This window comes from Trichomycterus rosablanca, chromosome 8, assembly GCF_030014385.1.
Source record: "Trichomycterus rosablanca isolate fTriRos1 chromosome 8, fTriRos1.hap1, whole genome shotgun sequence".
NCBI lineage: Eukaryota > Metazoa > Chordata > Actinopteri > Siluriformes > Trichomycteridae > Trichomycterus > Trichomycterus rosablanca.
Window position 1 is genome coordinate 23,619,363 of NC_085995.1, and position 13,848 is coordinate 23,633,210.

General features: G+C 40.0%; 1 protein-coding gene across 3 annotated transcripts in view; it reads right to left on the bottom strand.

Annotated features, from left to right (window-relative positions):
- fam13b (family with sequence similarity 13 member B) overlaps positions 1 to 13,848 on the bottom strand; it is a 54,463-nt gene that overhangs the window by 32,695 nt on the left and 7,920 nt on the right. For all 3 annotated transcript variants that reach the window (XM_063000597.1, XM_063000598.1, XM_063000596.1), the window contains exons 2-6: positions 10,956 to 11,112; positions 10,245 to 10,425; positions 6,951 to 7,163; positions 6,177 to 6,354; positions 5,544 to 5,685 (exon numbers count right to left, since the gene is read on the bottom strand). In XM_063000597.1, the coding sequence (XP_062856667.1) occupies positions 5,544 to 5,685; positions 6,177 to 6,354; positions 6,951 to 7,163; positions 10,245 to 10,395 (684 nt within the window). In that variant the 5' untranslated portion in view covers positions 10,396 to 10,425; positions 10,956 to 11,112. The remainder of the gene's footprint in view (positions 1 to 5,543; positions 5,686 to 6,176; positions 6,355 to 6,950; positions 7,164 to 10,244; positions 10,426 to 10,955; positions 11,113 to 13,848) is intronic.

Genomic DNA, 13,848 nt, shown 5'->3' on the forward strand with positions numbered 1-13,848 from the left:
TTTAGCTTCTTTAGGTGTAATGACTGAATTATGGATGACGTGAAAGTGAGAATCAGTTTCTTTGCGTCATGTCTGTGCTTTACTTTGGACAATGTCAACAATTTGTCTAATGCCTAGTTCACACTACACGATTTTTGCCCCGATTTCCGCTCGGCGACTGGTCGGCGCTAGATTTGCCGGCTCGGGAGCAACTCGGCGTTCGCTCGGCGATCAAAACTCGGCTCTTAATCGCTAAGTGTGAACTACTCAACAACTCGATCCGATCGAGATATCTAGCATGTCAGATATCTGAATGGGTGTTTCCCAACTGGCAATGAGTGCTATGTCGAACAGCCAATGAGAACGCAAGATACAGCGTGAGAAGAAATGCAGGGGAGGAGTGTAAAAGGCTGTACAGGCATTAATATAGTTTATATCATAATACAAAAACAGGTGTTACACACAAGTTTTACAGTATTTCTGACCTTATCGTTCTCTACAAAACACCAACGTTGCATTGCAAAAATATTTATTAACCTCCAACTCACTACACAACAACCCAAGCCAAATCCACTAAGATTCATTTATTTTTTCTCTTTGTTTTTACGTGCACAAACTTTGATCGCTCGCTACTTGTGCATTTTAGGACGTGGTATCATTAAACCTTTCGTCACATCTCGCGTGTGTTTTCGTAACAAAACGATATTTGGGAGAGCAGAGAAGCTCGCCAACGATTCCAGTTGGTGATAGGTCGTGTAGTGTGAAACCCCCCATCACCGATCAGTCGTGTAGTGTGAAATACATACCGACTGAAAGACTCCCGAGTGCAAGAGATTCAGTCGTGTAGTGTGAACTGTACAGCAACCCGGCAAATCAGAAAGTCGTGTAGTGTGAACTTGGCATCATTTGTCTCAAGGCAGTGCTTTAAAAAGGTCAGTGGCAAGCGGCAAAAATGGGATTAAAGCGGCAAATCTGCAGCCTTACTTAACAGACAACAATGGCACAGTCAGTGCAGAAGCATTTTGCCTCATATTGTGTGAATACAACCTAAGGACGTGAGTACTATATTATCATCATTACTAGCCGATAATCAAAGCTTTAATGTTAAAAATAAAATTAAAATAAGTAGTTTTAGCCTACTATTTAATAGTGGAGCTGAATGCTGCTGTATTGTTCAACATTCAAAGTGCAGGACAACGCTGCCTTGGTGATGAATGCATCACAAACGAACTGCTGCACGACAGGTGATATGTACACAAAAGGCTTTTCACAATGACTGTTTTTCTTCCTTCACCAAGTCCCAGACAATCTCCAGCTGCAGCGTCTCGCTTCTCAAACGTCCTCTACAGCTGCTGCAGTGTTACTGCCACGTTGCCATGGCAACCACAAAGCCAGCTTCTGATTGGCCAAGTGTGCTCGCCGCTCATCCTGTATGCAGATATGAGTCATGCGCTGAATGTAATGACCACGCTGCAGTTTTTCACACAGTCCTTTAGGCTTACAGCCTTTATTACCTTTCAACAAATACAGATACTGAACGAACACAAGGACAGCGCTGAAAACTGTGATATAATGCTGAGGAACTTGCAGATTCTGGCTTGATTAATTCCAAAATAAAACCAAGGCATGTTTAACTCTAAATCATTTCAGTGAGCGACTGATCTTACGCTGTTGTTGATAAATAAAGTTTTGGGCTGCCATGGTAATACAATAACCATTTCATCTTCCCAACATGTGACTGGATTATGGGGTGAGACATAAATGCAAATGCACAGAGCACAAATGCAAATGCATCGATACAAACGCTGTCCACTAATCTGTTTCATGGCAGCAGAAAAAACAAGAGTAAAATGTCTCTGTGTTTTCTGTTTCTTGGTGAACAAGTATAAAAGAGCATTTGTTAAGCTTGCACTTTAAAGTTTGGCTCTCTGTATATAACGCTGCACAGGAAAACATAAAAGAACATACATGAGGTTGGGCTGGTCAGCTGTGCTTGAGCTCAATAACACAGTGTGACAGAGATTCTCCATCGTTTTCTGGTAGTGTGAAGAACTGATTGCTTCATTAATTACAGCAATTTATTTAAATAAACTTTTTTCCCCACACAGAATCAGTTGATATTGGATAATTTTTTCCCCTGTATCTGAACACAAACAAATATTCATGGTGTCTGAATATAATTTCTTTCTTTTTGGTATTGTTTTTGTGTACTGAATTATGTTCATAAATTTAAAGTGAATATATGTACCGGAAGTATATTAAATAAGGTTAAATACTTCTTACGAGACCACAACCTTTGATGAATCTTACAAAGTCAACCACAGAATGCACTTTTATTTAGACGATTCCTTTATCAAATTTGAATAGGCCATGAGACAATGTCCGTGTGGTCAAAGTTAAAAATAACTCTGTAGCACTGAAAAAAGAAGCTTATAGTTTTATTTGTAGTGCATAATCACACAGGAAATCTTACCTCAATTGTCAGGGGACTACCCTAAAACCCGCACAAAACACACAACAAAAATGCAGCAGCATAATGGGTAAAAAAAAAGCACAAAAGAATCAGGAAGTAACAACAAGCTGACTGGGTCTACTGTTACTTTTGTGTTATGCTGATTATGTGTGATTGTTTGCAATGCAATTCTTAAGAGCCAATAAGGACTACAGAGATTAAATTAACTACAAATTAAGTTCCATGCACAATGGTACAGATTGAGAGAGGCATGGACAAACAGCTGAAGGATTACATACAGCCAACCAGATTGGCTAACCGACTAGTATAAAGTTGTTCATTAAATCAAGGGAAATCTGTGCTATTTAGTGGGCCTAATGTACTTTTGGATGGCAGCATTTGTGTCTCTAAAATTCCAAAATATAAACCTTCATGCCAATAATGCCTTTACACAGATGCAAGGCACTCATACCCTGGGCACTGTTGCACCCCCATACAATGACAGGCACCTTTTCATCTTTTGCACATTTTTCACAAAAACCAGCTAAAATGAGGACTTGACCACAGCGCACTTTCCTACTGTCTTTCAGTCCATCTTAAATGACCCCAGAGCACTATGGCATTTCTGCATAACATTGATGTATGGCTTTCTTTTTGGCTTTCTGGTTACATTGCTTGATGCAGTGGCGGACTGTGTTAAGTGACATTTTTTTTCTCTGGATTCCCGAAATCTTTTAACCATATTATGTACAGAAGATTTTGGCAGATCCTCCTTTTATACCCAAGCATTAAACCCTTACATGGATCAAAATTATACAATATTCAATAAACTTTTCATCTTATTTTTTTTTTTACTGTTAAATTCAAATTTTGCTTATATTTTTTAAATACTATTAAAAGTTAAATAAAGGTTCAAGATAATTGACATCAGAGATTCTTGTTTTATTGCATTATACAAATTGTCCCCATTTTTATCCAGAAATGAAGATAGTATTTTAGTGTTATTATGCTCTATTATAATTGAACTAATTCAACAGTTTTGTAACAAACATTTCTTACTTACAACTGAATATCTGCATTAGTTTTTGCTTTACTTTGTCTTAAATATTACTGCCAGCTTCTAAAAACCCTTATATTGTCTGACAACCAAATATTAGTGGTACTTTTACCTCTTGTCATCATATTGTCGTCAACATGTAAATGTGCAAAGATGCCAAAGCATTTAGCTGTATTTGGTAAAATATAAAGTTTCTGGTACCCCGTGTTATTTGCTAAAGCTTTGTTACATATGATATGGAACAGATTCTAAACCTAAACCCAAAATGAGCACAACAAATTGGAAATATTTATTTCCACACAGAAAGACACTAGAAATTTGGATTTGTTTATATTCCTATTTACAGGTTAGTTTTATGTGAGCAGGTGAAGCATGCCAAGAAAAGAACCTTCGTTTGGCCCCAAAGGCATTGTTAATATGCAGTAATGATTTGATTACACAACAGTACAATAACAATAACAGTAAAAGCCTACAAAACAACTTGATTTGCTAATTAGCAGAGGCATTGATTAGGGCTCTTAAGACTGCCTCTAGAAAATTCTGTCACAAAAAAACAGCATGGTCCAGTGTTTGTGCATGACTGGAATGTTCCAGCAGCACTGGCAAACGATCAGAGTTGCTGGAGTGGGGTTGTCCATACAAGTGGGAAGCAGTAAGAATGTGAGGAACAAAAGGGCATGGCCTTTGGCAGTTGTTTGCTTTTGGAATAGAATCTCCACAGCATTATCAGAAGCATGGATGCCAACGTGTGAACTGTTCTCTAAAAGAGCGTACCACATCCAACCAGTCCCTAACAGAAGATGAAGCACAACAGAGAGTCCTTCATTATTCTGGAACTTAAAAGCTGAATCTCTAATTAAATACAAGTGCATCAATGCCTCTGAACCAGCAAATATATGGCAGGCAACGTTCAAAGAGCAATAAAGACAATCACCTGCTGTTTTGTCCTGTTTTGTCCTGTTCTGTCCTGTTTACACAACAAGATCAACTTAGATCCACCCTTACCTAACCATTTACAACAGAAGCCTACAGTTAGTCACATTTTTATAAAACATCTACACAATATGGCCAAATGTATTTGGACACCTGATCATGTGTGTTAATAAAAGTCATCAAGAGAGTGGGAAGGAGTCAAATTAAATAAAACGTTGTGATTAATGTATACTTGTTTTATATCATATTCATTGTAGTAAAATATAAAAAAATTGGTGCAGCTTTAAAAATGGGCCCATATGGCTCAATCAATTCTCTGATCCTATTGTAGTGCCAGGCTAAATGTTTCTAAAATGATGTTCAAGCCCCAAAAAATAGTGACTTTACAAACACACAAGAGAAGGAATCCAATATATTGGAAAACTCATTCATATTTATTATATCTTTAAGTGTAACTATATTTGTTCATCTCAGCTCCTTGACTTATGGCAGTCTGGCCCAAAGCAGCCATATTCATTTAAAAGGCAAATAAGCTTTGAGAGCACAGTTTTAGCCTCAACAATGTGACCCAAAATAAGTCCAATAACAAGCCAGAAGTGAGAGAATGTCCAGGCCGGACACGAAAACCAAATATTTAGATGACATCTATAAAAAGGTATTACATGAGCCAAAAGGCAGTGTGCTCCAAATACTGCTTTACTTTTCTCCCAGTGTTCCAATGTCCCAAAAATTAATCCTGTTCCACTGCTGGTAAATGTCAAGCATTTTTATACCATTTCAGTAACCATTAATTAGTATGCCCATTATTGTCCCTCTGTCAATGTTGTGCTCTAGAGATTTGCACTGGAATAGCGGCATTAATATTAGCAGCAGTGTCTTTACTTGCACCTTGTAACGTTGAACGAGAAATAGCAATAGACTATCTATTAGACAGGTCTCCAAGGTCTTCAATTTTAACTTTGAAAATGTTTACAACTCAGACTATGGAGATCTGTGCAAAAGAAATATCCCCTTTTTCCATTCTACTTTCCATCCCATTTTTCCATTCCATTTTGTGTACTAAGTAGACAATAGATTTGGAAAAAAAACTGCCTTTATGATTAGCATGAACTATGTATGTACCTGTTCATTAATGGAGCTGTAGTCATTGGTTGTAGAAATATCATCTTCAGTGTCAAAGAAGTCCTCCCAGTTCTCAAGCAGCTCCACCAGGATGCGGCTCACAGACTCCTGCTCTTTCAGCTCCTCCCCGTCCGTATCTAAGCTGCAGTGCACAAGAGAAGAGGATTTTTAGCCCCCAACAAACCTCTCTGGAGCCAATTTAGGTCAACTGAAGTTTCAGAAGAAGCTAGCCTTGTATAAGCAGAGCACAATAAACCTTGTGTTTCACCAGAAGGTTGTTTTTTTTATTTACAAGAATTTAAATTTGTTTTTGCTTTAATAAAAATGTTTGTGAGAGAACATTCAATAAAGGCTATGATTTGGGTATGTTTTCATTATTTGTAAACCAAGCTTTGCACCCAGAAACAGGGCAATTATGCTCTCTTACAACACAGATGGACTGTTATTCTGACTAAGCTTAGTACAATTGCAAGCAACTGAGGATTAGTGGGACTTAGCAGTGGCATCATAGTGGTGGTTGGACCTACCACTACCCCTCCATATATACAAAATTAGTTTCCATGTCCTAGCATTGTGCTCTTGTGTTTTATGTTTAACATAAGAGCCCACACTGTGGGTGACAAACTTCCTTACTGAAAAATGTCAGGACCAAAGACGGCAGCGAGGGCACCGATGCTCCAGCTCTCCGCCTGAAGAGAAGCCACATTGGACAGGAAGCGGCATAGGAAGCGCAGGAGACTGTGGTTGACCTGGGGCAACTGCTGCAAAACGTACTTCATGTTTCTTGCCAACTCTTCCTCGCCGCTGTTCTCTAATGAGGGAGAAACACAGCCAGGTGAATAAGGGTAAAAAAAAATGCACATGGAAATTAACCAGCAATCTGAGATAAAAAGTGGAGCACATGAAAGAAACGGAGTGACTTTTGCATGATCGTTTTCAAGGCTTACAGAGATCAGTCACAGACATGGAGAGCGAGAGTGAGAGGGAAGTTGATAAGTGTACTTTATTTCGGCTTATTACTCATGTCTGAAATGAAGACCGGATGATGTAAGAAGGCAGTCGGACATGTAACCCATTATAATATAACTAGGGCCCTACTAAATTCATGGTAAAATGTGCTTAATTTCATGGACCTCGTTTTTCAAACCCTCATGCGTCCACAGAATTGGCTGCGGGTTTTCCAAAATCAGTTACCCGTGTAGTGTTTTTAGCTGCTTTAGATCGCTAAATACAAACCTTACATTTTGAATTTCACAGCAAATTGCATATTACACATGAAACAGCTGATTTTACGAGGCAATTTTCATGGATGGGAATTGGGTAGGGCCTTAAATATAACCCTTTGTTTAAGTGTGACAGACACTTACTACCAACAAGTTGATACAGGTGGAAGAGCACCACACTTACCTTGGTAAAGATGCAGAATGTGCGTTTGTAGGCCTGCAGGTATAATGGGCTCTGGGAGCTCCTGCAGGAAGAGGCGCAGCAGACTTACAGCTGAGGCCAGATCTGCCTCCTTCTCCAAATTCACCTCCTCACCACTGTCATAGCGCTGCCGCAGCCACTCGACGCGCTCGGCGTTTCCATTCACCAGGAACAGACCTTCAAGTCCCAGTCCCCCTGCACAAGTGCATAGTTTATTATTCAGTACAGTAAAACTCTCTCTTGAGTTTCACCTCACTGAACATGTCAGCTGACACAACCAAACATTCCATATGGATATATCAAATTTCATTATGTAATAAAAATGTATCTACACTACTATTATTGTCCATGAGTATATACAACAATGTCAATTTTGTTCTTTATTATTACTACTGGATCTGAACCAGCCATGACTGACAGGACTAACTGTACAGCAAGAACCAGTTTCTCTCTGCGGGGTCTGTGCTTTGCTTATGTCTACGGCTGGACAGGACCATAGGAAAACATCAACCCAGCAGCAGGACCTGTATCTGCTCCTTTTGTGCAAGGAGAAACAAGAGGGACACTGCCAGAGCCCTACAAAATGACCTCTAGCGGGCTACTGGTGAACAAACTGTCAGAAACAGACTCCATGGGGGTGGCATGAGGGCCCAACATCATCTAGTGGCACCTGCGCTCACAGCTCAGCAGCATGCAGCTTGAGTGCTATTGATCAGAGAACACCAGAATTGGCAGGTCTGGTGCCTGGGTGCCTCGTTCTTTTTAAAAGCAGGTTCACACTAATCATGTGACAGATGTGAAAGAGTCTGGAGATGCTGTGGTGAATGTTATGCTGCTTGACTGACAGTGAGGGTCAGTGAGGGTCTAGGAAGGCTTTTCTATGGAGGGCTACACAAACTGTCAATCAATATGATAGCAAACAGTACCCTGACTGCTGTTAGGTACCAAGATGAAAACCTTACACTGGTGCAGTGGGCCCTGGGTTCCTCTTAGTGCAGCACAATGGCAGCCTTATGTGGTTAGTGTGTGTTGACAGTTTCTAAATTTTGAAAGCATTGATGTGATTGACTAGCCCTTACGCTCCCCAGACAAGAATCCAACTGAGAACCTTTGGGATGTTATGTGTCAGTGCATCTGATGACGTAAAACAGTGCCACAGACTGTCCAAAAGTTCAGTGATGATCTGATCCAGGTCTGGGAGACACCATCTGCCATCTCATTAGGCATATGCCCAGACATTGTTGGGAGTGCATACAGGCCCATACACACTACTGAGTCACACTATTGTGAGTGAGTTGCTGTGATGAAAATCATACAAATGTGATTTGAATTTTTTTTACTTTGATTTATGGTGTCATTTTGAATCCAGGCCTCTGTGGGTTGATGATTTTGGTTTTTATTGGCTGTCGTTATGTCGTTCGTTCTTAATAAATTACACAAATTTTGTCAGAAAAGATTTTCAACTTGAATTATTTGTTCATCGAGATCCCATGCATACATATATAAACTTCTCTGTGTGTGTGTGTGTGTGTGTGTGTGTGTGTGTGAGAGAGAGAGTGAGGGTGTGAAAGGCTACATAGAGCACACAGGATAGTTTATGTGTCAAGTCTGAGCCATGATTAACAGTGTACATTAAGTCTGGCCGAGCACAGATTGTTGCTATTAAATAGCTAACAGATAAAACAGTGTGTTAAACATCGGTCTTGTCAAACTCAAACCAGAAATGAGTTAAAGCTACAATTCTGTTACAATCATTTTCCTTTAAGTCTCTACAGAAACTATTTCAAGTCCTCATTAAAAAGTGCATCTTGCCTGTACAAAGGCAGCTTCCGCAAATCCCAAAATTTTACTAAATGACAACCATTTACATGCCTGGCTGTCTCATCAACTTCACACTGCAGGAATGTAACTAAACCCTTGCTGCCTGTTTTGTGTAATTATGCGTTCTTGTGCTTAATGCTCTAACACTCTAAAAAGAGATGCAGATGGTCTGAAATACCAAGAATTACAGGAACTTCTAAGAAAAACACCTGCACAGGAGCAAACAATTACACCCTTTGAATAACTTTTTGAATCCATTTATTTCCAGGAGTGGCCTGATTTAAAAAAGCTGACAAATCCCACTGGAAAATACAAGTTCATTTTGAGTATAGGAAGTCAGATGAGAGTCTATCATTTTTTTCATAGCTAGACTAATGATATTGGCATAATAAGCTATGAAGGAACTGGAAAAGATATTCAAACATGGAAAGATTTGTCCAGACTGTGGAACAGAAATATTATTAATGCCCTTGAACTATGGTGCGGCTGAAGGCTTTTGAGAGTACCTTGGATGGCAAATGATCATTGACCAAATCAAACCTAACCTGGAAGCCCAGGTAACCAAAGTAAGACTCTCTTATTTTGGTCACATTATTAGAAGAATTAACTCTTTGGAAAAGACAATAATGCCTGGAAGAGTTGGAGGTGAAAGAGGAAGAGAATGGCCAACAACACGATGGATGGTTACAATTACAGGAACAATAAAGCTATTTGGTTGCAGTAAGTTGGCATTGATTTGAAGGTACTTGATAATAAAGCTACAGAACAAGAGAAAAACCATTATTACCTAGAAGACCAAAATTATGTGGACACCAGTTTAGGCACTTACACGTGCATACAAATCAAGCTGAAGGTCACACTGTATAGCTCAGTCGTTTTCAATGTGGCACCTTTCCAACAGGTCAGTTCTGCTAGGGTAGTCTCGGTCAACTTGAAGTGCAGTTACTGTGTAATGAAACCTTGAGGAACTTAGTTCTTGATACTGGAGGGCCAAAGCTTTACATAGATGTGTGTTTCCCTCTACCATAAAGCCCAGTTAGTTCTTCAAATTAGCTAACAGGAGGAAACAGGTTTTTAACTGAGGAAGTGTGCAGTTTGATGGCTCTCCAGGACTGGAGTCTGACAGCCTGGTCTAGAATCTTTTGCGAAACCCTAGCAGTGGTGGACTAGCACTTTAAATTGCTGCTCTACCCAAACCTCCCTGCAAGTTACTTCTGACCATGTTATATATGATATGTTTTGAATGTATTTCGGAAAGTCACTGCAAACTGGGTCAAAGGTCAATTTGAATCCCAGTCACGTTCTAAAACCTAGTAGCCACCCTTTCTGGATGCGTGGAGGCAGCACAGAAGATCAACTTCATTTAAACTCCCATGTTCACATACTTTTTAGTATTGTACATTTACCTAAAAAAAACACAAAGTCGTGACTTTTAAGAAACCCACTTTTACTTACCATGCTCCTCAATGTACTCTACAATGGTCCTTACTAACAGGGGGACCTCGTGGCCTGGCTGGCCGCTCTGCTGCACCTCCTCCAAAGGGATGCCAAACACCCGGGCTGTGTTAAGGGACTCGCTGAGAGTACGAGAGAGGCTCTTCCTCATCGCTTCCACAGCCGCACCTTTTAAGTCGCTCTGCATAGTCAAGACACACACACAAATCACTGTCACTGAAAGGATACAAACACAAAAACAAAGACAGGGAGTGGACACGGTTGCTCCAGCCCTAGGAGCCGGAGATCTTATCTTGCCCTGAGACTGGGACGTAGACTGGGATGGTGAAAGTAAACCGAGATGAAAATTTTAATGTCAGTAGATAAATCTGACAAAGTTTGAATGTGGCATGCAAAACACCAGTGGTAGCTACACTGTCGTCTCCAGACCATCATAAACAGCTGATGGAGCAACGATGCAAGATCAAGGATAGAGAGTAATACTGTAAAAGTGCCATTGTAGTTTTTTTTAACTTCAAAAGCCAATTTCAATGCCAATTAGGGACATTAGTGCATAAATAAAAAAAATACACAGGGCAATAATAATAATAATAATAATAATAATGCATTAACTTCTTGTTTTCTAAAATTGCATGTTATTTTATGGCACAATCAGAAAATAGGATTTCATGGTATTTGGTGAGCTTTTTCTACAAACAGAATTATACTTACGTTGTTTTACTTCAAAAAATTCAGAAGTTCACTGTTTCTCCTGCTCTACTCAGTGAAATGGAATACAATCTATGGCTGCTTCAGGTTATGACAAAAGATGAGCCTGTAGTTCCTCATTGACAGACCGCAAATCCCGTTCAGGACGTCAGTATTTACGCTGATGATAAGAAAAAAGACACATTGAGCTATTAATTGCATTATCTTAAAAGAAAAAAAAACTATTATCTATATAAAGGTTATACATATACACTTACACTATATGATCAAAAATTTGTAGACACATAACTATGAACTGGTTTGACATCCCATTACATGTCACATAATTATGAGTATGTCACATCCTGCTCTACTCTGGGATGGCTTTCCACAACAATTTGTAAGTGTCTTTGTTGGAATTTGTGCTCACGAGTCAGGCATTCATGCTGGACAAAAAGGCCCACAACTGATGTTCTTCCTAGTAATGTTCAGTAGCATTGAGGTCAGGGCTTTATGCAAGTCACGGAAGTTTCGTCACACCAAACTCATTAAACCATGTCTTTATTACCCTTGAATTGAGCACAAGGACAAACTAGAGCAGGAACAGGGCCTTACTTAAACTGTTGCCACAACTTTGACGGCATACATACATTTTCTGTCAATAATTTTTATAATTAAGCAAGGTAAGCAAGGAGTATAATAAATAATAGAGATGCATGAGTACGGATACTAGTATTGGGTATTAGCCCGATACCGCGCTCATTAACTCGTACTCGCACTCGCAAACGAGGCTCCGATACTAAACATCCGATACCTTGTGCCTAGTGCACGTTGCTGCGTTAACGCAGGGATTTTCAACCTGTGGGGCGCGAGTGCCTGACCGGGGGGGGCGTGACATTGCGAGATTTTTTTACTTCTAAAACTAAAGCAATTCATTTTTCACCCACGGGAGACAGATTGAATTATTCTCACTGACCACGCTCACACGCACGTTTAATGTTATTTAGTTCCGTTTGAAAAAAAAAAAAACTTCAAAATAGAGCTAACAGCGAAGATAACCGGTTACAAAAGCAGCGACCGCTGTTATAGGACGTGTTTGTGTTCAATACTCTGTTCAGTGTCGATACAAGTGATTCAGGAGTCGACTCATTTTAAGCTTCTTTTCTCAGTCATCTCTCCGTGTTTACTGTTATAATGAATGTTGCGGTTGTAAATAAACACCAACTACTACAGAACATTTTGTGTGACTCGCTTACATTATAAAGCTCAGGCTTAATTATACTGGTTATTACCACAGAGCGGGAGCCGACTCAGAGTCGTTTACGATTTACCGAGGTGAACCACGAATGTATGTGCTGATAGAATCGGCTCAGATGGGATCGGACTGTATTATCCTTTTAAAGTAAATATTTCAATCAGCAGAATCGCATCGCATGTATGATGTGCACAACGTTAATTACGTGCGTTTATTAATTAACGTTAGCTTGTCAGAAGCTTTCTCAATGATGTCTGTGCGGTGTTTTTTTTTTTTTTTTACAATTAGTGATGGCAACCCAAGCAACTGTTCCACTGCACTATTTTACACTAAAAACTCCACTATTCCATAATGCTCCAGATTGCATCATTCTAAATAGGTATCGGTATCGGCGAGTACTAAAATACATGTACTTGTACTCGTACTCGGTTGGGAAAAAATGGTATTGATGCATCCCTAATAAATAATAATTAAAATGGGTGTCCACAAACTTCTGGCCATGTACAGTGGGGTCAAAAAGTATTTAGTCAGCCACTGATTGTGCAGGTTCTCCTACTTAGAAAGATGAGAGAGGTCTGTAATTTTCATCATAGGTACACTTCAACTATGAGAGACAAAATGAGGAAAAAAAATCCAGGAAATCACATTGTAGGATTTTTAAAGAATTTATTTGTAAATTATGGTGGGAAATAAGTATTTGGTCAATAAAAAACAAGCAAGATTTCTGGCTCTCACAGACCTGTAACTTCTTCTTTAAGAAGCTCTTCTGTCCTCCACTCGTTACCTGTATTAATGGCACCTGTTTGACATCGTTATCTGTATAAAAGACACCTGTCCACAGCCTCAAACAGTCAGACTCCAAACTCAACCATGGCCAAGACCAAAGAGCTGTCGAAGGACACCAGGAAGAAAATTGTAGACCTGCACCAGGCTGGGAAGAGTGAATCTACAATAGGCAAGCAGGTTGGTGTGAATAAATCAACTGTGGGAACAATTGTAAGAAAATGGAAGACATACAAGACCATTGATAATCTCCCTTGGGGTCAAGATCTTATCCCGTGGGGTCAAAATGATCATGAGAACGGTGAGCAAAAATCCCAGAACTACACGGAGGGACCTGATGAATGACCTGCAGAGAGCTGGGACCAAAGTAACAAAGGCTACCATCAGTAACACACTACGCCGAGAGGGACTCAAATCCTGCAGTGCCAGGCGTGTCCCCCTGCTTAAGCCAGTACATGTCCAGGCCCGTCTGAAGTTTGCCAGAGAGCATATGGATGATCCAGAAGAGGATTGGGAGAATATCATGTGGTCAGATGAAACCAAAATGGAACTTTTTGGTAAAAACTCAACTCGTCGTGTTTGGAGGAATAAGAAGAACCCAAGAACACCATACCTACTGTGAAGCATGGGGGTGGAAACATCATGCTTTGGGGCTGTTTTTCTGCAAAGGGGACAGGACGACTGATCCGTGTTAAGCGAAGAATGGACGGGGCCATGTATCGTGAGATTTTAAGCCAAAACCTCCTTTCATCAGTAAGAGCATTGAAGATGGAACGTGGCTGGGTCTTCCAGCATGACAGTGATCCCAAACACACCGCTCGGGCAACGAAGGAGTGGCTCCGTAAAAAGCATTTCAAGGTCCTGGAGTGGCCTAGCCAG